Source organism: Bufo gargarizans, chromosome 6, assembly GCF_014858855.1.
Source record: "Bufo gargarizans isolate SCDJY-AF-19 chromosome 6, ASM1485885v1, whole genome shotgun sequence".
NCBI classification, from domain to species: Eukaryota; Metazoa; Chordata; class Amphibia; order Anura; family Bufonidae; genus Bufo; species Bufo gargarizans.
In genome coordinates, this window is record NC_058085.1 from 60,190,884 (window position 1) to 60,215,676 (window position 24,793).

At 47.7% G+C, this 24,793-nt stretch overlaps 1 protein-coding gene across 1 annotated transcript in view; it reads left to right on the top strand.

Moving 5' to 3' along the window:
• Nucleotides 1-983: 983 nt before the first annotated feature.
• USP36 (ubiquitin specific peptidase 36) overlaps nucleotides 984-24,793 on the top strand; it is a 58,709-nt gene continuing 34,899 nt past the window's right edge. Inside the window, exons 1-7 of the mRNA XM_044297870.1 lie at nucleotides 984-1,219; nucleotides 5,661-5,911; nucleotides 6,372-6,590; nucleotides 17,691-17,801; nucleotides 18,301-18,403; nucleotides 19,304-19,371; nucleotides 19,466-19,536. Coding sequence (XP_044153805.1) covers nucleotides 5,668-5,911; nucleotides 6,372-6,590; nucleotides 17,691-17,801; nucleotides 18,301-18,403; nucleotides 19,304-19,371; nucleotides 19,466-19,536 — 816 coding nt within the window. The 5' untranslated portion in view covers nucleotides 984-1,219; nucleotides 5,661-5,667. The remainder of the gene's footprint in view (nucleotides 1,220-5,660; nucleotides 5,912-6,371; nucleotides 6,591-17,690; nucleotides 17,802-18,300; nucleotides 18,404-19,303; nucleotides 19,372-19,465; nucleotides 19,537-24,793) is intronic.

Genomic DNA, 24,793 nt, shown 5'->3' on the forward strand with positions numbered 1-24,793 from the left:
CTGATCCCCGAGTCCTCTCCTGATCCCCGAGTCCTCTCCTGATCCCCGAGTCCTCTCCTGATCCCGAGTCCTCTCCTGATCCCGAGTCCTCTCCTGATCCCCATCCCTCTCCTGATCCCCGAGTCCTCTCCTGATCCCCGAGTCCTCTCCTGATCCCGAGTCCTCTCCTGATCCCGAGTCCTCTCCTGATCCCCGAGTCCTCTCCTGATCCCCGAGTCCTCTCCTGAGGCCTCTTGCACACAAACAGTTTTTTTTTGCCGTTTAGGTTCTGTTTTTTTGCGTTCCGTATAAGGAACCATTCATTTCAACGGATCCGCAAAAATCCGTATGCCTTCCGTTTCCGTATTTCCATTTTTCAGTTCCGTTTAAAGATAGAACATGTCCTATAATTGTCCGCATAACAGACAAGGATAGTACTGTTCTGTCAGGGGCCAACTGTTACGTTCTGCAAAAATCCTGAGTCCTCTCCTGATCCCTCTCCTGCATAACGGAAACGGGACAGATCCGTTTTTCTGCCCATAGACTTCTATTGCGACAGAATGAATACTGGAATGCCTCTAAAGCGATTCTGTCATAGAATTGCATTATGGTCCGTGATAACTGAGTCCATAAAACGCGTTAACGAATTTCAAAATATGAAATTCTCTCATCTCTACTCATCATGCAAAAATAAAAAATTGCTTTAAATGTCATACATAAAGCAAACGGTAGAGAAGGTGAATGAATACCTCCTGCCTTTTTACATATATCTGACACTTGCAGGCCTCCATGTTGTTGTTGTCAGCCCCCTCTACAATGCAGCACATGGACCGGCTGACGACAGCCCCGTCACACAGCAGCTGCTCCATTCCCATTGGCTTCACGTACAGCCCACAAAATGGCGGACGTCACAGGCTCCTGTACTTCTCGTAAATAGCTCTCCATCACCAGCCGCCAGAGGCCGCTGCTCCGCGTCACATTCCAGTCTACAGCAGCGCTGCCGCCATACGCCTCACTAGAACACCGAGCTCCGCCATCATGGCGGACTCACCACCGTGTTAGAGGCGTTTTTTTTTTTCAGCAGGCACCGAACCGGAGCCTTGTGTGACCGCAGTCAGGAACATGTCACCTTCCGTTTAGTAACGTTGTATGACATGAGGTAGCCTTCCGTGCTGTGAACGGATACTGTTAGGGGCGGAGCAGGAAGTCAAAGAGTCCGGAGAGGAGAAAGTGGGGCCGGGTAAGTGCTGGAGCCAGAAATATAACCTGCTGCTGCTTGTGGTGTGCCCCCCTCTGTATGGCGCCCATTACTGGTAGTGCCAGAGCTTCCAGGCGGGTTGTTGTGCAGAGCCTGGCACACTGCCACACATGTGCCCACAGGAGCAGTATGGCGGCATGTGCTGCATGTAAGAGCATGCTCCATAAGATACAGACACAGCATGCCCACTGCTTCTCCAAGAAGCCAGTGGAGTGGGTGCAGACCCGTAAGAGTGTGTTCACACTGCCGATAAAAATCCCACCTGTATTTCTGCAGCAGATTCTTGAGGGTTAACCCCATTGTCATTCAATCAGTCTAATCCTTAGTGTTTCCACCCGAAAAAACAAGTAGCATGTTATTATCCGCAGGGGCGCCATGTGGAATTTTGTCGGGTTTCATTTGGATTTTGGCGCAGAATCAATGCCGTACCTGCGTCAGATCCAAAACGTGTTAAGGGTAGTGTTGAGCGAACTTGTGTTTTAAGTTCGGCGCCTAAAGTTCGGGTTATCGAAGTATCCCGTTACGGATTCCGCTACTACGGACCATAACGGAATTTAGAATCTGTAACGGGATACTTTGATAACCTGAACTCGAACTTTAGACGCCGAACTTAAAACACAAGTTCGCTCAACACTAGTTAAGGGTATGGCATACCCTGCAGGTCAGCAGCATATTGTGCAAATCAGGGCCACAAATTGTACTGCAAGGGACGAAATCCACTATATAAAGGGATATGCTGCGGACCGCATGTCAAAAAATGTCCGCAGAGTGTGGATGAGATCTGCTTCGCTGCCGCTGTAAATGCTGAGGATTATCAGTCTGCAATTCTGCAGTGCTTAATGTGAAATGGTTGCAACAGAAAGTTTCTAGGGTTGTTTAGTTTTTAAGTGATGGCCTATGTTCAGCGACACTCTGGACCGCCACTGATCAGCTGTTCTGTGTAGTTTCTGCGCCGGAACTACACTGCACAGTCAACATTGTAGTGGCCTGCGCTCGTCACTGCAGCACTGTTCTTATTGAGCAGCTGTCCATTACAATGTTAACAGCTCCGGCGCTGACTTTTGGCGACAGCGTTGCACAGAACAGCTGTTCAGCAGGGGTGTGGAGTAGTGGACCCACTCCCCCATCAGTTAGTGGTGGCCTGTCCTAAGGATAGGCCAATATTTAAAAAAAGGCTGCACTACCCCCTTATTGCTGCCTAATAGGGTCTAGAGGCTACTAGTCAGGTTACTACAAGGAGGTGATAGGACGGTGCAGCTGTAAATGTACAACTAGGAGGGGACAGAGAGGACGGTGCAGCTGTAAATGTACAACTAGGAGGGGACAGAGAGGACGGTGCAGCTGTAAATGTACAACTAGGAGGGGACAGAGGACGGTGCAGCTGTAAATGTACAACTAGGAGGGGACAGAGAGGACGGTGCAGCTGTAAATGTACAACTAGGAGGGGACAGAGAGGACGGTGCAGCTGTAAATGTACAACTAGGAGGGGACAGAGAGGACGGTGCAGCTGTAAATGTACAACTAGGAGGGGACAGAGAGGACGGTGCAGCTGTAAATGTACAATTAGGAGGGGACAGAGAGGACGGTGCAGCTGTAAATGTACAACTAGGAGGGGACAGAGAGGACGGTGCAGCTGTAAATGTACAACTAGGAGGGGACAGAGAGGACGGTGCAGCTGTAAATGTACAACTAGGATTGGACAGAGGACGGTGCAGCTGTAAATGTACAACTAGGAGGGGACGGTGCAGCTGTAAATGTACAACTACGAGGGGACGGTGCAGCTGTAAATGTACAGTACAGACCAAAAGTTTGGACACACCTTCTCATTCAAAGAGTTTTCTTTATTTTCATGACTATGAAAATTGTAGATTCACACTGAAGGCATCCAAACTATGAATTAACACATGTGGAATTATATACATAAAAAAAAAAAAAAAAGTGCGAAACAACTGAAAATGTCATATTCTAGGTTCTTCAAAGTAGCCACCTTTTGCTTTGATTACTGCTTTGCACACTCTTGGCATTCTCTTGATGAGCTTCAAGAGGTAGTCACCTGAAATGGTCTTCCAACAGTCTTAAAGGAGTTCCCAGAGATGCTTAGCACTTGTTGGCCCTTTTGCTTTCACTCTGCGGTCCAGCTTACGCCAAACCATCTCGATTGGGTTCAGGTCCGGTGACTGTGGAGGCCAAGTCATCTGGCGCAGCACCCCATCACTCTCCTTCATGGTCAAATAGCCCTTACACAGCCTGGAGGTGTGTTTGGGGTCATTGTCCTGTTGAAAAATAAATGATGGTCCAACTAAACGCAAACTGGATGGAATAGCATGCCGCTGCAAGATGCTGTGGTAGCCATGCTGGTTCAGTATGCCTTCAATTTTGAATAAATCCCCAACAGTGTCATCAGCAAAGCACCCCCACACCATCACACCTCCTCCTCCATGCTTCACGGTGGGAACCAGGCATGTAGAGCACAGATTTCCACTGGTCTAATGTCCATTCCTTGTGTTCTTTAGCCCAAACAAGTCTCTTCTGCTTGTTGCCTGTCCTTAGCAGTGGTTTCCTAGAAGATATTCTACCATGAAGGCCTGATTCACACAGTCTCCTCTTAACAGTTGTTCTAGAGATGTGTCTGCTGCTAGAACTCTGTGTGGCATTGACCTGGTCTCTAATCTGAGCTGCTGTTAACCTGCGATATCTGAGGCTGGTGACTCGGATGAACTTATGCTCCGCAGCAGAGGTGACTCTTGGTCTTCCTTTCCTGGGGCGGTCCACATGTGAGCCAGTTTCTTTGTAGCGCTTGATGGTTTTTGTGACTGCACTTGGGGACACTTTCAAAGTTTTCCCAATTTTTCAGACTGACTGACCTTCATTTCTTAAAGTAATGATGGCCACTCGTTTTTCTTTACTTAGCTGCTTTTTTCTTGCCATAATACAAATTCTAACAGTCTATTCATTAGGACTATCAGCTGTGTATCCACCTGACTTCTCCACAATGCAACTGATGGCCCCAACCCCATTTATAAGGCAAGAAATCCCACTTATTAAACCTGACAGGGCACACCTGTGAAGTGAAAACCATTTCAGGTGACTACCTCTTGAAGCTCATCAAGAGAATGCCAAGAGTGTGCAAAGCAATAATCAAAGCAAAAGGTGGCTACTTTGAAGAACCTAGAATATGACATATTTTCAGTTGTTCACACTTTTTTGTTATGTATATAATTCCACATGTGCTAAATTATAGTTTTGATGCCTTCAGTGTGAATCTACAATTTTCATAGTCATGAAAATAAAGAAAACTCTTTGAATGAGAAGGTGTGTCCAAACTTTTGGTCTGTACTGTACAACTAGGAGGGGACGGTGCAGCTGTAAATGTACAACTAGGAGGGGACGGTGCAGCTGTAAATGTACAACTAGGAGGGGACGGTGCAGCTGTAAATGTACAACTAGGAGGGGACGGTGCAGCTGTAAATGTACAACTAGGAGGGGACGGTGCAGCTGTAAATGTACAACTAGGAGGGGACGGTGCAGCTGTAAATGTACAACTAGGAGGGGACGGTGCAGCTGTAAATGTACAACTAGGAGGGGACGGTGCAGCTGTAAATGTACAACTAGGAGGGGACGGTGCAGCTGTAATGTACAACTAGGAGGGGACGGTGCAGCTGTAAATGTACAACTAGAGGGACGTGCCAGCTTAATGGTACACTAGGAGGGGACGGTGCAGCTGTAAATGTACAACTAGGAGGGGACGGTGCAGCTGTAAATGTACAACTAGGAGGGGACGGTGCAGCTAAAAATGAGAACGGTGCAGCTGTAAACATGAAAGTAGTTGGGGATAAACGGGACAGTGCAGCTAAAAATGTACAACAGGGAGGGGACGGAGCAAGTACAAGTAGGAGGGGATAGTGGGGACAATGCAGCTGTAAATATACAACAAGGAGGGGACAGAGGACAGTGCAGCTGTAAACGTTGTTGGGGATAGACAGGACAGGACAGTGCAGCTATACATGTACGATGGGGACGACGACAGAGAGGACAGTGCAGCTGTAAATGTACTACGGGGGGGATAGAGAGGACAGTGCAGCTGTAAATATACGACAGGGACCGGATAGAGAGGAAGATGCAGTTGTAAATGTACAACTAGGAGGGGATACAGAGGAAGGTGCAGCTATAAATGTATGACAGGAAAGGGATTTTTATCCCCTATCCACAGTTGTGTTTATACCTCTGGTATAACCCCCCCCCCCCCCCCCTCCCCCCCCGGAATAGAATGGAGCAACCAATTACCGCTATTTGTGGATCCTTCCCTATCTGTGAGCAGCACCTCACTGAGCAACCTTCAGGATCCTGACTAAGTCCATGAGGATAAGGCACTAGTGCTGTAAAATATGACGCTTTGTGTGTTCTTTCCCTTCTCCCATTACAGAGCAAACATGCCGATTGTGGAGAAACTAAAAGACGCCCTGAAGCCGAGTCGGAAGTACTCTGATGATGTAGAACTTGGGAAGCTGCTGACTTCCTCTGCTAAAAAGATACTCTTGCAAAAAATAGAGTTCGAGCCTGCAAGTAAAAGTTTCTATTACCAGCTGGAGACATTGAAGAGCAAATATATCCTGCTGAGTCCGTCTCTTCAACCTACCGTGTCACAGAGGAGCCTGGAAGGGCGCCAGAAGCAGGGTATGTAGTAGTAGGAAATCTACAGACATATCGGCGCTATAGCAAAACTAGGTTCTCCTGTGATGTCACGTCCATCGGTCACATGGCTGTTCTGCATCTCTGTCCTATACAACTGAATGGGATTTAGCTGCAATACCACGTACGGCCACTATACACTGTCTGGCGTTGTGCTTACTATACTATGAAGAAGCTACAGCAATCATGCGATCATATTGGCCCTTGAAACAGCTGATCAACGAGTCGCCAAGAGTTGGACCTCAGTGATATCATATTTAGGACTTATCCTGAAAATAGGTCATCAGTAAAACCCCATTAATAAAGGTGCCAGTTGCGGGTCCATTACCTACACTTCTGTTTTATGACTGGTGGAAGAAAGAGATGACACATGCTGGTGCTGTCTTGTTTTATGTAACACAGTTTTGGTTTATGTCTTATTTTCTTGTTTGCCTTCTCGTTGCAGGCAACGACCTTGCGTCGAGCAGCTCGGATGGAATTCCACATCCACAGAAGGTTCTCTTTCCAACTGAGAAGTTATCCTTGAAGTGGGAGCGAGTCTCCAGGGTGGGAGCTGGACTTCAAAATCTGGGAAACACTTGTTTTCTAAATTCTACAGTGCAGTGTCTAACGTACACCCCTCCGCTAGCTAATTACCTACTGTCTAAGGAGCATAGCCGCAACTGTAAGTACATGTGCACCTGAAATACTTGCGTCTCATGTATTTTATATTTACCATTGACCTATTGGTGAAGGCAAACTCCCCCCCCATTCTGCTGGACCTGCAAAGAAAAGAGGACTTACCTGCTTCCCAGTACCACCTCCCCACTCCTCCTGCAGGTCCGTGATGCTTCGCTGCGCTCCATCAATGTCAAAATCTGGTTTGACATTATCACATCCAATCACTGGCTATGGCGGTGTCCAGATTCCATTGCAACCATGTGACCATTAGTCATGACGCAAAAGGATCTGGACACCGCTACGCCCAGTGATCGTTTGTTATGATGTCAAACCGGATGTTGACATCAATGGAGCCCAGCGGAGCATCGCCAACCTGCAGGAGAAGGAGGGGGGAACCAGCACTGGGAAGCATGCAACTCATCTTTCCTTAGCAGTTCTGGCAGGATGGGGCGGTTTGCTAAAAACACCCCCTTTAGACATAAAGGCTCTTTCACGTGGGCCTATGAACATTCGTTCTCAATCATTACCTGCTTGTTAGCTGCAGTTACATACAGCAGTGATTGTTCAGCCCCATACAGTTCCAATCATTACTACGATTGTTCATCCCCGTGCAGTTTCCTTGTATGAGGATTTTATGTGCAACATAAAAGATGCAATCACTTTTTTTTTTACAGACGTTAGTTTGTTCGGTGACTGGCGGCATCTTTAACCCCTTAAGGACATAGGACGTACCGGTACGCCCTATTTCCCGAGTCCTTAAGGACCAAGGACGTACCGGTACGTCCTGACTTTAAAATCGGCATTCCGGCGCCGCAGGGGTTAATTTGAACAGGATGCCGGCTGAAATCATTCAGCCGGCATCCTGTTAAAACGCCAGGGGGGGTCATGTGACCCCCCCGTGTCGGCGATCGCAGCAAACCGCAGGTCAATTCAGACCTGCGGTTTGCTGCGCTTTTTGCAGTTTCTGATCCCCGCGGTCCCTGACCGCGGGGATCAGAAACTTTAGAGTGTCTAAAATCAATATAGTACACCCCCCCCCTGCACCCCTGCATGATTTGATGGCAGCGGGTGGTGCAGGGGGGGTGTCGCAGGCGGTGGGCGCGTTGCGGGAGGCGGGCGGTGCGGCAGGCGGGATCGCGATCCCCCGCCCGCCTCCCATTGAATAATCGTTGGTGTACAGTGGGTATACCAGGGTGCCAGCACATTGCTGGCACCCTGGTATAAACGGCTGACATCGTTGATGCGATGTCAGCCGTTTAACCCTTTCCATACAGCGGTCCGTACGGACCGCTGTATGGAAAAGGTTAACAGTAAAAGGGAGCTCCCTCCCTCTCCGATCGGGGGGCTGCTGTGCCTTTGCAGCCCCCCGATGGGAGAGGGAGAGAGCCCCCAGACAGCCCCCCCAGAGCCCCGTCCTTACCCTTCCCCGTCTGCGCAGTTCTGACCATAACTGAGCAGAGGGGAAGGTTCCCATGACAACAGGACGCCGTCCATGGTGCTGAACAGATCTATGCTCAGTGTAAGTAAAATACAGTTACAGATACCTATATAGGTTCTGTACTGTATTTTACAGACATCAGACCCACTGGATCTTCAAGAACCAAGTGGGTCTGGGTCAAAAAAATAAAAAAATAAGTGAAAAAAGTTAAGATAAAAAAAAAAACATTTATCACTGAATAAAAAAAATAAAAAAAAAAATAAACTACACATATTAGGTATCGCCGCGTCCGTAACGACCTGATCTATAAAACGGTCATGTTACTTTCCCCGCACAGTGAACGCCATAAAAATAAAAAAATAAAAACTATGAGAAAATTGAAATTTTGCCCACCTTACTTCCCAAAAAAGGTAATAAAAGTGATCAAAAAGGTCGCATGTACGCCAAAATAGTACCAATCAAACCGTCATCTCATCCCGCAAAAAATTTGACCCTACTCAAGATAATCGCCCAAAAACTGAAAAAACTATGGCTCTTAGACTATGGAAACACTAAAACATCATTTTTTTTGTTTCAAAAATAAAATCATTGTGTAAAACCTACATAAATAAAAATAAAGTATACATATTAGGTATTGCCGCGTCCGTATCGACCGGCTCTATATAAATATCATATGACCTAACCCCTCAGGTGACCACCATAAAAAATAAAAATAATAAATTGTGCAAAAAAAGCAATTTTTTGCCATCTTACGTCACAAAAAGTGTAATAGCAAGCGATCAAAAAGTCATATGCACCCCAAAATAGTGCCAATCAAACTGTCATCTCATCCCGCAAAAAATTAGACCCTACTCAAGATAATCGCCCAAAAACTGAAAAAAACTATGGCTCTCAGACTATGGAGACACTAAACAATTTTTTGGTTTTAAAAATGAAGTTATTGTATAAAACTTACATAAATAAAAAAAATTGTATACATATTAGGTATCGCTGCGTCCGTGACAACCTGCTCTATAAAATTACCACGTGATCTAACCTGTCAGATGAATGTTGTAAATAACAAAAAAAAAAAACGTGCCAAAAAAGCTATTTCTTGTTACCTTGCCGCACAAAAAGTGTAATATAGAGCAACCAAAAATCATATCTACCCTGAACTAGTACCAACAATACTGCCACCCTATTCCGTACTTTCTAAAATGGGGTCACTTTTTTGGAGTTTCTACTCTAGGGGTGCATCAGGGGGGCTTCAAATAGGACATGGTGTCAAAAAAACCAGTCCAGCAAAATCTGCCTTCCAAAAACCGTATGGCATTCCTTTCCTTCTGCTCCCTGCCGTGTGCCCGTACAGCGGTCTACAACCACATATGAGGTGTTTCTGTAAACTACAGAATCAGGGCCATAAATAATAAGTTTTGTTTGGCTGTTAACCCTTGCTTTGTAACTGGAAAAAAAATATTAAAATGGAAAATCTGCCAAAAAGTTAAATTTCTCGCCCATTTTCCTTGGGGGACACAGACCTTGGGTATAGCTCAGCTCCCTAGGAGGCGTGACACTAAGTAAAACTGTTAAGCCCCTCCTCCATCAGCTATACCCTCAGCCTGGAGATAGAGGCTACCAGTTTTAGCTTAGTGTCCAAGGAGGCAAGACACTCCCTGCTACTGCAGGGCTGTTTTCTCCTTGATATCTTATTTTTCTAATTTTGTTATTTTACTTTTTCCTAGGGATACCAGAGACGCATGGACCTCTCTGCTCTCCCGGGGTTGAGCTGCGCCAGTGCCAATTTATCTGCACTGCTGCCTCCCCCACAGAAGCAATAGGAGGATCTGGGCAGCAATGGCTCCCCTACATCCCGCCAGCTAGGGGGTCGCCCGCACGCCAAGCCCCTCTACCAGCTTCCTGCCACTGCGGTGCCAGTGGCTGAAGGGGCGACCCTGCTGGAAGGAACTGAGGGTGAAGACGTCGTTCGGTGAGATGGCTATTCCAGCCCATACCCCGTCCCTATTTGCAGCACCTACCCCTCTGGGTAAGGGGGGCACCCGTGGTCGCTTATTCTGAGCGCTCAAGCAGACCCTCCCCAGCTCCCCTCAGGTTATCCTCAGCAGGGGGGCCGCCTTCCTCCACGCCGTTCCCCCCACGCTGCTTTCTTCAGCCCGGCATTCTCTCTCCCTCTCTCCCTTCCCGCCGCCGCCCGCTCCGTTCCGATCGGGGGGCGGGGCTTATGCCCGACATGGGCAGATCGCGGCGGAGCTTGTTTCTCGGCGAAACAGGGGACTTGGTGGCAGAGGGTCACCCACCTGGGCAAATCGCCGCACTCCAGGGGCCTGCGGGCCCTTTATTTTCTGGCATCTGGCTTCTTCTTAGCCCTGAGAGCATTTTCGGCAGCAGGGGGCGTGGCTTACGCGCGCGTCCTGTTGGGGGCGGAGCAAGCGCTGGAGGGGGCGGAGCTTGTTTTTCCCGCGATTCTGCTGAGATTTCCCGCGCTTCCTCACTCCTGACAGGAAGCTGAGACACGGTGGGGGACTCTAAACTCCTGTGTACATCGCTCGGCTTCTGTGGGCGCTATCTGCTGGCTCACTGCTGTTGCTGCTCTCTGCTGCTGCTGATCTGCTCCATCTCTACTCCTGACGTTCTTCTGAGGCACTGGTAGGACAGTTAACCCTCTCCTAACCCTCCTGGTCATAGCTGCTATAACCCTTTGTGGTCTCTGTATTAGAGTACAACCACCTTTCAGCATGTCAGATCCCACGGGTGCCCCCAAACCCTGGTACCATGCCTGTACCGCCTGTAAGGAACTTTTTCCGCGTGGACAATCTGAGCCGCATTGCCTTGCATGTCAGGCCCCGATGCAGGGCCCGCTTCCCGCTGCGACCCCCGGTGCCTCTGAACCCCCTGACTGGGCTAGGTCTCTGTCTCAGGCAGTGGAAAGCCTTACACACGTAGTGGGCCGTCTCGTGGATAGACCGCCTCTCCCGCAGGCTGCCACAATCCCTGTCGCACCCGCTGGGACTACCGTTTCTGCCGCCCCCACTGGTTCCCTGCCTCCCAGCGAATCTTCCAGGGCCCGGCATACTCAGAAACGTTCAAGGGTTGAGCGCACATCTTCTCCAGATGCTTCGCTCTCTCCGCCATGCGTGCGAGCTCAGTCGAGTCTATCCTCTCAAAGGGATACGCTTTCTGAGGGAGAACTGGCGGATTCGGACGTGGACATGGACTCAGAGCTTCCGTCCAAATTGGCGTCCGCGGTGGGGCATCTTATCGCTAGCATCCGTGATACCTTTCAGATACACGATGACCCCCCCAGCTCCGAACAGGCCGGCGTGTCCTTTCTCCGCCCCAGACAGGCCTCCAAGGTTTTTCCCATACACGCTGATTTTTCTTCTGTGGTATCCAAGGCTTGGACCCGGCCTAACGTCCGCTTTATTACACCCAAAAAGCTGGACATTTGCTATCCCTTTCCAGCGGATTCTGTGACCACGTGGACATCCCCGCCTAAGGTTGATCCTCCCGTGGCTCGCCTGTCCAAAAGCACTACTATTCCGGTACAGGACGGATCTTCCCTCCAGTCTGTTGAGGACCGTCGTACGGAATCCCTCTCCAAGGCCATATTTACTGCCTCTGGTTCGGCCCTTAGACCGGTCTTTGCCTCCGCCTGGGTTGGTAAAGCGGTCTCTGACTGGGGTTTGCAACTGGAACGGCAGTTAGAGTCGGACGTCCCTGTTCAGGACCTCCGCTCCTTAGCCCAACTAATTGTTCAGGCCGGAAAATTCGTCTGTGAGGCCTCCCTTGATGCGGGTGCCCTCATTGCCCGTTCCTCTGCCCTGGCAGTTTCTGTCAGGAGGGAACTCTGGCTGAAGGTTTGGGCGGCGGACGCCGCTTCCAAACGCTCTTTGGCCGGCCTACCATTTACGGGTTCCCGCCTGTTCGGGACCCGTCTGGACGAACTTATATCAGAGGCCACGGGTGGGAAGAGTACTCTCCTCCCCCAGTCCAGGCCAAAGGGCGCTCCCCGTGGTCGCGCTGGTTCGTCCCGGTTTCGGTCCTTTCGCAAGACCACCGGGTCTAGACCCGCGGCCAGTTCTTCTTCCTCTGGCCCAGCCCAAGATAGGCGCAAGAAGCCGTTTTTTTCGGACGCAACCTACCTGGCGCAAGTCCCAGCCTGCACGGGCTCCCACAGGCCAGCAGCCCTCTGCCTGAAGGTGCGCCCCCACCCACCCGGGTGGGGGGCCGCCTTCTCCTGTTCAGGAACGTATGGCGGGCCCACATCTCAGACGCATGGGCGCTCGAGATTGTATCTTGCGGATACAAGATCGAATTTGCGTCCATTCCGCCAGACCGTTTCTTCCGATCCCGTCCTCCGCGGGATCCCGTACGAGCGGCCGCCTTCTTCGCGGCTATTCGCTCTCTAATGGACAAGGGTGTCGTCGCCCCCGTGCCTCCGACGGAAAGGTTCAGGGGGTTCTACTCGAACCTCTTTGTGGTTCCCAAGAAGGAAGGCTCAGTGCGACCGATCTTGGACCTAAAACGCCTGAACCGTTTTCTCCGACTGCAGAGATTCCGGATGGAGTCTCTCAGGTCCGCAGTGGCCTCCCTGGAAAGAGGGGATTTCATGGTTTCGATCGACATTCAGGATGCATACCTCCACGTTCCGGTTGCTCCATGTCATCACCGCTTCCTGCGCTTCGCGGTGGGGGACGATCACTTCCAATTCGTCGCCCTTCCCTTTGGTCTGGCGACGGCTCCTCGGGTGTTCACCAAGGTCCTGGCCCCTGTCTTGGCCCTTCTACGTTCAAGAAGTGTTTTTCTTCTCCCATACTTGGACGACATCCTGGTCAAGGCACCCTCCTTCTCTCAGGCATCCGGCAGTGTGGACCTCACCCTGGAGACCCTGACGCGGTTCGGTTGGGTTATCAACCACCCCAAGTCTTCCCTTATCCCCTCCAGACGGCTGATCTTCCTGGGGATGCTCCTGGATACAGAGTTGGCGGAGGTCCGCCTCCCGTCGGACAAGCGTCTGGCCCTTCGCGGGTCGGTTCACAGTCTCCTCCGTCATCGCCGCCCTTCCCTCAGATCCAGCATGCGGTTGTTGGGAAAGATGGTTGCCTGTTTCGAAGCGGTGCCGTTCGCACAATTCCGATCCCGCACCTTTCAGAGGGCAATTCTGTCGGGGAGTCTGGACAGGACCTTTCTTCTGCCTCCCCTGGCTCGGGCTTCCCTCAGCTGGTGGTTGCATATCCCTCTAAGGGGGAAGTCCTTCCTCCCACTGAACTGGCTGGTGATTACCACCGATGCCAGCTTACGGGGGTGGGGGGGGGTTTTCCCTCCCCGGTCCGTCCAGGGCGTTTGGTCTCTATCGGAGTCCAGACTTCCAATCAATATTCTGGAACTGAGGGCGATTTTTCTGTCCCTCAGACACTGGACCCATCTACTGAAGGGCCACCCTGTTCGGATCCAATCGGACAATGCCACGGCTGTGGCATACATAAACCATCAGGGAGGCACTCGCAGCGATGCAAGAGGTGACCCTCATTCTCCTCTGGGCGGAGACGCACGTGCCGGCCTTATCTGCGATTTACATCCCGGGGGTGGACAACTGGGCGGCGGATTTCCTCAGCCGGTCCACCATCGACCCGGGAGAATGGTCCCTGCACCCAGAGGTGTTCGAAGCCCTTTGTCTTCGCTGGGGTCGCCCCGACGTGGACCTCATGGCTTCCAAATTCAACCACAAGGTCCCCCTATACCTGGCCAGGGCACGGGACCCGAAGGCATACGGCGCCGACGCGCTCGTCCTTCCGTGGCGCGAATTCTCCCTTCTGTACGTCTTTCCTCCTTTTCCCCTCCTGCCACGGGTTCTTCGGAGGATCGCGGCAGAGGGTGTTCCCGCGATTTTAATCGCCCCGGATTGGCCCCGCCGGTCTTGGTACGCCGACCTAATGTTGCTGTTGGCAGACGCACCGTGGCTACTGCCCTCCAGGGAAGGCCTTCTCTCTCAGGGACCGATCTTCCACGAGCATTTAGGCTCGCTACGTTTGACGGCGTGGCTATTGAGACCGCCGTCTTAACGCGACGGGGTTTCTCCGCGGACGTAATCCGCACCATGATCCGTGCTCGTAAGCCTGTATCCTCTAGGATCTACTATCGGGGTTGGAGGTCCTATCTGGGGTTCTGTGAGTCCCGGAGCATCCCTCCTCTCCGATTCTCCCTTCCCACACTCCTGTCCTTCCTCCAGTCGGGTCTGGACCTGGGGCTGAGCCTCAGTTCTCTGAAGGGACAGATTTCGGCGCTGTCTATTCTTCTCCAGCGTCCCCTGGCCCCTCTAGGGCCCATTAAGACCTTCTTACAAGGGGTGGCTCACTCTGTTCCGCCGTACCGCCCTCCAGTTCCTTCCTGGGACCTGAATGTGGTGCTCTCGGCGCTCCAATCCGCCCCCTTCGAGCCTTTACGGGAAGTCTCCCTTCGTCTTCTGTCCTGCAAGGTCATCTTTCTTGTGGCCATCACGTCTCTCCGACGGGTGTCGGAGTTAGCGGCTCTTTCTTGCTCCGACCCTTTCCTGGTCTTCCACCAGGATAAGGTTGTGCTTCGGCCTGTCCCGACCTTCCTGCCAAAGGTGGTTTCCGCCTTTCACATCAATGAGGACATCGTCCTTCCGTCGCTCTGTCCCTCTCCTTCCCACCCCAGAGAACGGGAACTGCACCGTCTGGATGTGGTCAGGGCGTTGAGGATTTACTTGGAGGTCACCGGATCCTTTCGGCGCACGGACTCCCTGTTTTTGGTTCCGGAGGGTTCGCGCAAGGGTTTGGCGGTCTCCAAGGTGGCTATTGCCCGTTTCATTAAACTGGCGGTGTCTGAGGCTTATCGAGCCAAGGGCAGAGCTCCGCCTTTCGGCATCACTGCTCATTCCACCAGAGCAGTCGGTGCTTCCTGGGCGCAGAGGCATCGGGCCTCGGCTGAACAGTTGTGCAAGGCAGCCACTTGGTCCTCTCTGCACACTTTCACAAAGTTCTATAGAGTGCATACGCATGCATCAGCGGATGCTGCTTTGGGCCGCCTGGTTTTGCAGGCACCGGTTTCCTGATGCTCTGGTGGTGTTCCGCCTTGGGTTTGTGGTCCCTCCCTTCTTGGACTGCTCTTGAACGTCCCAAGGTCTGTGTCCCCCAAGGAAAATGGGCGAGAAAAGGAGATTTTTGTATAACTTACCAGTTAAATCTCTTTCTCGCTCTTCCTTGGGGGACACAGCACCCACCCTTCTGTGTTTGGTTACAGGGTTATGGTTTGGCGCCCGTTGGGTTGCTGGTTGGTTGTTCCTGTTATTGGTTGTTTTCCTTTCACTACTTGGACACGCAACTGGTAGCCTCTATCTCCAGGCTGAGGGTATAGCTGATGGAGGAGGGGCTTAACAGTTTTACTTAGTGTCACGCCTCCTAGGGAGCTGAGCTATACCCAAGGTCTGTGTCCCCCAAGGAAGAGCGAGAAAGAGATTTAACTGGTAAGTTATACAAAAATCTCCTTTTTGAAATTGTATCTCTATTTTCCATTAAATCTTGTGCAACACCTAAAGGGTTAACAAAGTTTGTAAAATCAGTTTGAATACCTTGAGGGGTGTAGTTTCTTAGATGGGGTAACTTTTATGGAGTTTCTACTCTAGGGGTGCATCAGGGGGCTTCAAATGGGACATGGTGTCAAAAAACCAGTCCAGCAAAATCTGCCTTCCAAAAACCGTATGGCATTCCTTTCCTTCTGCGCCCTGCCGTGTGCCCGTACAGCGGTCTACAGCCACATATGAGGTGTTTCTGTAAACTACAGAATCAGGGCCATAAATAATGAGTTTTGTTTGGCTGTTAACCCTTGCTTTGTAACTGGAAAAAAAATATTAAAATGGAAAATCTGCCAAAAAAGTGAAATTTTGAAATTGTATCTCTATTTTCCATTAAATCTTGTGCAACACCTAAAGGGTTAACAAAGTTTGTAAAATCAGTTTTGAATACCTTGAGGGGTGTAGTTTCTTAGATGGGGTCACTTTTATGGAGTTTCTACTCTAGGGGTGCATCAGGGGGCTTCAAATGGGACATGGTGTCAAAAAAACTGTCCAGCAAAATCTGGCTTCCAAAACCATACAGCGTACCTTTCACTCTACGCCCCGCTGTGTGGCCGTACAGTAGTTTACGGCCACATATGGGGTGTTTCTGTAAACGGCAGAGTTAGGGCAATAAAGATACAGTCTTGTTTGGCTGTTAACCCTTGCTTTGTTAGTGGAAAAAATGGGTTAAAATTGAAAATTAGGCAAAAAAATGAAATTCTCAAATTTCATCCCCATTTGCCAATAACTCTTGTGCAACACCTAAAGGGTTAACGAAGTTTGTAAAATCAGTTTTGAATACCTTGAGGGGTGTAGTTTCTTAGATGGGGTCACTTTTATGGAGTTTCTACTCTAGGGGTGCATCAGGGGGCTTCAAATGGGACATGGTGTCAAAAAAACTGTCCAGCAAAATCTGGCTTCCAAAAACCATCCGGCGCACCTTTCACTCTACGCCCCGCTGTGTGGCCGTACAGTAGTTTACGGCCACATATGGGGTGTTTCTGTAAACGGCAGAGTCAGGGAAATAAAGATAGTCTTTTTTGGCTGTTAACCCTTGCTTTGTTAGTGGAAAAAATGGGTTAAAATTGAAAATTAGGCAAAAAAATGAAATTCTCAAATTTCATCCCCATTTGCCAATAACTCTTGTGCAACACCTAAAGGGTTAACAGAGTTTGTAAAATCAGTTTTGAATACCTTGAGGGGTGTAGTTTATAGAATGGGGTCATTTTTGGGCGGTTTCTATTATGTAAGCCTTGCAAAGTGACTTCAGAGCTGTAGTGGTCCCTAAAAATTGGGTTTTTGTAAATTTCTGAAAAATTTCAAGATTTGCTTCTAAACTTCTAAGCCTTGTAACATCCCCAAAAAATAAAATATCATTCCCAAAATAATTCAAACATGAAGTAGACATATGGGGAATGTAAAGTCATCACAATTTTTGGGGGTATTACTATGTATTACAGAAGTAGAGAAACTGAAACTTTGAAATTTGCTAATTTTTCCAAATTTTTGGTAAATTAGGTATTTTATTATGCAAAAAAATTAATTTTTTTGACTTTATTTTACCAGTGTCATGAAGTACAATATGTGACGAAAAAACAATCTCAGAATGGCCTGTATAAGTAAAAGCTTTTTAAAGTTATCAGCACTTAAAGTGACACTGGTCAGATTTGCAAAAAATGGCCTGGTCCTTAAGGTGAAAATGAGCCTGGTCCTTAAGGGGTTAAGGGTCCATTCGCTCATCCGTGTGTGTTTTGCAGATCCGCAAAACAGTGACACCGGCAATGTGCGTTCCGCATTTTGCGGACAGCACATCGCCGGCACTTAAAAGAAAATGCCTAATCTTGTCCGCAATTGCGGACAAGAATAGGACATGTTCTTATTTTTTTTTTTCGGGAACGGAATTGCGGACCCGGAAGTGCGGGTCGGCATTTCCAGATCCGGGCTGCACATCGTGCGGCCCCATAGAAATGAATGGGTCCGCAAAATGCGGAACAGAATTGCGGACGTGTGAATGGACCCTTACACAAAGGTGTTCGATTACCGTCCCGTTCCCTAGATGTGACAATCTTTTACAGTTCCTTTCTTTTTTGCAGGTCAGCAGGGTGGATTCTGTATGCTGTGCATTATGCAGAACCATCTGATTCAAGCCTTTGCCAACAGCGGAAATTCTATCAAGCCGGTCTCTTTTATTCGTGAACTGAAGAGTAAGAGCATGACCTTACATTTCTGTTTCTCAAAGAACTGACTTCCTGCTGAGCCTGTGATTGGCTGCTGTGTTTTACACAAGCCTATCAGAGAACCTGGAGCTGCTTGGGGGAGGGACAGAGCAGCAGCCTGAACCAATCATGAGATGGGATGTGTCTCAGACTACTTCAGGCTTCCTATAGGCACTGTAGTTAAGCTGTAGTCACAGATCACAGCTCTGTCCCAGGGGAGCGGAGGTAATAAGCCGTCAAGGAGAAAAGCTTGATGAAAATAAATAGCATGTAATAATCCCTTTATAGATACTGACATATGTATACTTTATGACTGCCACCCCCCTTTTCCAACCCCTGCAGTGCCCGAACACCTATACATAGTGCAGAAATCAAGTCACTCCTGAATTAGGTCAGGCATGAGTGTTATTCCAGCACTGTTGATGAAATGTCTGCGATATACTCCTGTGCTAATGCTATTCCTTGACTTCTATTATTCTTCATTTAGAAATCGCCCGTCACTTCCGATTTGGGAGCCAAGAAGACGCACATGAGTTCCTGCGGTACACGATTGACGCCATGCAAAAAGCTTGTTTAAATGGATACGCCAAGTAAGGGTCCTAATATCCTTTGTAGAGATTTTTTTATGTTTAGTGATTATCTCACAGACATCGTTTATCACCTCCCCGAGGATAGATGATGAATGATGTGCATGGCCCCTTTCTTACAAGTTGTTAAATCAGATGCCTAAAAATAAAAAAATCTTCTGACAGAAAGAGACAGAGGTGCCTCCACAAGCCTAGTCTTAGTAAAGGATTGTAATATTATGTTTTCGGTACAGGGTTATAGGGGTTAACAGATCGGTAGGAGTCTGACAACCGGGACCCCCACCAATCAGCTGTTAGAAGAGGCTGAGTGCTCCTCTTGGGCCAGTGATGTCACCGTACATCAGTCACTTAGACTAGTTGCTGTCCAGTCCCCTTCAAGTCAATGGTGCTGAGTTGCAATACCAAGCACAGCTGATATACAGTGTAAGGCACTGTGATTGGTAAACTGCCAGGTGGAGCCCCGGTGAGTGCTGCGGCTTCCTTAAACAGCTGATCGGCAGAGGTGTCGGGACTCTGACTGCCGCCAATGTAATAATGATGACCTATCCTCAGTCGTCATCATCTTTTCCAGGATAACCCCTTCAATCTAGTGGATTCTGAGAGCTCCCTCCATCCAGTTCCCAGATGCAGAGCTTTATGCTGTGCCCGGAATCCATCTGAAAAGGACATTTGGGGGTGGGGCATTGTGAGCTGCTTTCCTAATGTCTTCTCTGGCTGAATGCCAGGCACCACATACGGGGCTCCCGAATTCTCAGTCTGGAAGCTCCCATCACTTACTAGTTTAACCCTTTGTTGGATATTTGCTGATATCAGAGGCTCTCAAAAATTTTGTTTGATTAAATCTACTTTATGTTGCAATTCTTTTTGGAATAGGACTGAATAAAAATGTCATGTTCCTCCTAGGTTGGATCGCCAAAGTCAGGCAACAACTTTGGTTCATCAAATATTTGGGGGCTACCTGCGCTCTCGGGGTGAGTGAGGAAGGAAAACGGCGTAAATTTACAGTATTACGGCTGTGTCGGTCCTATGACATGCCACAAACTATTTCCTACATTTTTCTTTTAGTAAAATGTTCAGTGTGTAAGAGCGTCTCGGACACGTTTGACCCGTATCTGGACATTGCACTAGAGATACGGGTAATTATTTACCTTTTTGTCTATAATCAATGCAGCTATATTTTATTACTATTTGCAGTCACTTGTTTTTGAATGCCTGTGATTAACCCTAACTCTTCTTATTTAAATGCTTGTATACACTAGTCTCCTGTTCGCCTCCGTAAATTGCTTTCTGTCTTGGCACTGAGAGGTACATTATAAGGGTTATACACAGTAAAAAGCCTATATAGGAAGTTGCTTTATTTCGCATTTAGAAAGCAAATGGGCAATAAAACTGTGCAAAGGTGTCCATATACGTAAAGGGGTTCTGCAGTTTGTTTTAACTGATGATCTATCCTCTGGATAGATCATCAGCATCTGACCGGCGGTGGTCCGACACCCGGGACCCACGACTATCAGCTGTTTGAGAAGGCAGCGGCGCTCCAGTAGCGCCGCAGCCTTCTCACTGTTTACCGCTGGCCAAGTCATGTCACGACTAGTATCAACTGGCCTGGGGGGGGCTAAGCTCTGTTCACTTGAATTGAAATGTATATTAAAGAGGACCTTTCCTCTGTTTTAGCCCTAGTCTAATTAGGGCCTTTACTTATAGGGTGACCTCCACTGATGTTATCAGCCTTTTTTCTTTTCGTCCGCTGTTGTCCCTTGTTGATTTCGGCGCCTTATATTCTAATTTAGCAGACTCTGTTATACTAGGAGGAGACTCGCAGTTTCGCTGGGGGCGGTTCTCTTCTTCCTGGCTGTAAAAGCATCCAATCAGAGAGCACCGCTCATAGCCAGGGAGGAGCTCATTCTACCTAGCTATAAGCGGTGAGCTCTGATTGGATGCGCTCACAGCCAGGAAGAAGAGAACCACTCCTGTCTCCGCCTAGTATAACCAAGTCGGCTAATTAGAATATAAGGCTCCGAAATCAACGGGGGACAACAGCGGATGTCTTTGGGAAAAAAAAAGGCTGATGACATCAGTGGGGGCCGCCCTGTAAGGTAAGACCCTAATTAGACTAGGGTTAAACAGATAAAAGATCTTCGTTAAAAAGCCAAGACTACAACTGACAAGTGAGAAAACGTCATTACAAGCCAGCACATGCGCAGTGAAGCGAGGTGTACTAACTCTGCACGCCGCATATGCATTGGATAACGTATCCTGGCCTATCGGCTGTAAATTAAGTCGGGGGAATGGGTAAAAGGACCTGTCACCGCTCCTGACATCCCTGTTTTAATAGCTTAATGCATTCCCCATGTTATAACAATTCTGGAGTATCTATTCTTATGTCTGTATGTTGTGCCATTCCTGTTATATTTCTGCTAGATGTTATGAATGAATTGCTAGCAGTCTGCAGTAAGGGTTCAGAAGGGTGGTAACCACTTGGTGGGGGGGGGGGGGGTGTACCTGCACAGTCTGAAAATGGCAGCACTGATTGGATAGATTGAGCATTTGCAGGTACACCCTCCCAACTGGTTACCACCCCTCTGTACCCTTACTGCAGACTGCTAGCAATTCATTCATAACATCTAGTAGAAATAATACAGGAATGGCACAACATAGAGCCATAACAATGGATGCTCTAGAACGGTTATTACATGGGAAATGCATGAAGCTATTAACCACTTCAACCCCGCTAGCTGAAACCCCCTTAATGACCAGGCCACTTTTTACACTTCTGCACTACACTACTTTCACCGTTTATGGCTCGGTCATGCAACTTACCACCCAAATGAATTTTACCTTATTTTCTTCTCACTAATAGAGCTTTCATTTGGTGGTATTTCATTGCTGCTGACATTTTAACTTTTTTTTGTTATTAATCAAAATGTAACGTTTTTTTTGCAAAAAAATGACATTTTTCACTTTCAGCTGTAAAATTTTGAAAAAAAAACGACATCCATATATAAATTTTTCGCAAAATTTATTGTTCTACATGTCTTTGATAAAAAAAAAATGTTTGGGCAAAAAATTGTTGGTTTGGGTAAAAGTTATAGCGTTTACAAACTATGGTACAAAAATGTGAATTTCCGCTTTTTGAAGCAGCTCTGACTTTCTGAGCACCTGTCATGTTTCCTGAGGTTCTACAATGCCCAGACAGTAGAAAAAACCCACAAATGACCCCATTTCGGAAAGTAGACACCCTAAGGTATTCACTGATGGGCATAGTGAGTTCATAGAACTTTTTATTTTTTGTCACAATTTAGCGGAAAATGATGATTTTATTCTTTTTTTTTCTTACAAATTCTCATATTCCACTAACTTGCGACAAAAAAATAATAATTCTAGGAACTCGCCAGTGCCCCTCACGGAATACCTTGGGGTGTCTTCTTTCCAAAATGGGGTCACTTGTGGGGTAGTTATACTGCCCTGGCATTCTAGGGGCCCTAATGTGTGGTAAGTAGTTTGAAATCAAAATGTGTAAAAAATGACCTGTGAAATCCTAAAGGTGCCACCTAGGTGGCGAAAAAAGGGTCACACATCTGGTATCGCCGTACTCAGGAGAAGTTGGGGAATGTGTTTTGGGGTGTCATTTTACATATACCCATGCTGGGTGAGAGAAATATTTTGGCAAAAGACAACTTTTCCAATTTTTTTTATACAAAGTTGGCATTTGACCAAGATATTTATCTCAACCAGCATGGGTATATGTAAAGTGACACCCCAAAACACATTGCCCAACTTCTCCTGAGTACGGCGATACCACATGTGTGACACTTTTTTGCAGCCTAGATATGCAAAGCGGCCCAAATTCCCTTTAGGAGGGCATTTTTAGACATTTGGATCCCAGACTTCTTCTCACGCTTTCGGGCCCCTAAAAAGCTAGGGCAGTATAAATACCCCACATGTGACCCCATTTTGGAAAGAAGATACCCCAAGGTATTCAATGAGGGGCATGGCGAGTTCATAGAATTTTTTATTTTTTTTGGCACAAGTTAGCGGAAATAGATATTTATTTATTTATTTATTTTTTGTATTTTCTCACAAAGTCTCCCTTTCCGCTAACTTGGGACAAAAATTTCAATCTTTCATGGACTCAATATGCCCCTCAGCGAATACCTTGGGGTGTCTTCTTTCCGAAATGGGGTCACATGTGGGCTGGCTTTTTAGGGTCCCTAAAGCGTGAGAAGAAGTCTGGAATATAAATGTCTAAAAATGTTTACGCATTTGGATTCCGTGAGGGGTATGGTGAGTTCATGTGAGATTTTATTTTTTGACACAAGTTAGTGGAATATGAGACTTTACTAAGAAAAAACAAAAACAAAAAAAAACAATTTCGGCTAACTTGGGCCCAAAAAAAGGTCTGAATGGAGCCTTACAGAGGGTGATCAATGACAGGGGGGTGATCAGGGAGTCTATATGGGGTGATCACCCGCCTGTCATTGATCACCCCCCTGTAAGGCTGCATTCAGACGTCCGTATGCATTTTGCGGATCTGATCCATGTATCCGTGGATCCGTAAAAATCATACGGACGTCTGAATAGAGCCTTACAGGGGGGTGATCAATGACAGTGGGTGATCAGGGAGTGTATATGAGGTGATCACCCGCCTGTCATTGATCACCCCCCTGTAAGGCTCCATTCAGACGTCCGTATGTGTTTTGCGGATCCGATCCATGGATCCGTAAAAATCATACGGACGTCTGAACGGAGCCTGACAGGGGGGTGATCAGGGAGTCTATATGGGGTGATCATGGGTGATCAGGGGTTCATAAGGGGTTAATAAGTGACGGGGGGGGGGGGGTGTAGTGTAGTGTAGTGTTTTGTGGTACTTTACACATCTACCTGTGTCCTCTGGTGGTCGATCCAAACAAAAGGGACCACCAGAGGACCAGGTAGCAGGTATATTAGACGCTGTTATCAAAACAGTGTCTAATATACCTGTTAGGGGTTAAAAAAATCACATCTCCAGCCTGCCAGCGAACGATCGCCGCTGGCAGGCTGGAGATCCACTCTCTTACCTTCCGTTCCTGTGAGCGCGCGCGCCTGCGTACGGCGGTCCTATACTGGTTAAAACAGGCATGTCAGGAATAGGGTTGTCACGATACCAAAATTTTGATTCGATTTCAATACCATAAAAAAGTTTTCTACCACATGAAAAAAAAAAAAGCCAAAAATGCTGTGTACATTCTGGATTTTATGGAACGTCTGGCCCATAATAGAACAGTCCTGTCCCATTTTTTTGGGGGGGACATGGTGAGAAAAAATGTCGAATCTCGCCCTTTTTTTTTTTTTTTTTCTGTTATGGCATTCACCGCATAGGAAATATTATTGAAATATTTTAATAGTTCTCACTTTTTCAGGCGTGGCGATATGTAATATATTTTAATATTGTTATATATTATATTGTTATCAGTGTTGGTCGAGCACCAAAGTACTCGTGTGCTCTGGTGCTCGAGTAGAACACTTCCCGATGCTCGGGTGCTCTACAGAGCACAATGGAAGTCAATGGGAGAACCCGAGCAGTAAACCAGGCGCCCCCTGCTCTGAAGAGGGGAGGGTGTCGGGACTCTAGTTCGGCTTAGGAGTCCCTGCTCTGACTCCATATATAGCTATGTCCACATTTGGAGTCAGTGCTTGGGGACACCCAGTGTATTTAAATCTAATTTACCCTCTGAAAAGTTTCTGGCGGGATTCGAACTGACAACCTTCTACATTACAGCCAAGAATCTTAACCACCACACTATACAGCTGCATAGCCAGTTACTTAAAAAAAAAATAAAAAAAAAATATATATATATATATATATATATAATTTAAAATTTGTAGAAAGTTCAGGGCAGCACTCCTGGTAACGCAGCTGATGGGTGCCGGCGGTGTTGCACTTAACCAAAGTGATGATTCATAAAAATAAATGAATACACCGCAGCACATCTGATAGGTGAAAAACGGTAGGATCCTTTATTCACCCATGCAACGTTTCGATCTGCTTGCTGGGACCATTTTCAAAATGGTCCCAGCAAGCAGATCGAAACATATGGGTGAATAAAGAATCCTACTGTTTTTCACCTATCGGATGTACGTGTGTGTGTGTATATAATCTCTTCTGCTGTATAGGAATACTTGCTGTATAAGTATTCATATACAGCAGAAGTCTTATTATTATTATTAATATTTTTTTATTTTTTGTAACCATGCAGCTGTATAGTGTAGTGGCTAACATTCTGGGCTATAATGTAGAAGGTTGTGAGTTCGAAACTCGCCAGATACTTTTCAGAAATAGGTTAAATTAGATTTAAATACACTGACTCGAGCGCATGCGATATTCGGCCAAACACTGCGATGTGCCGAGCATGC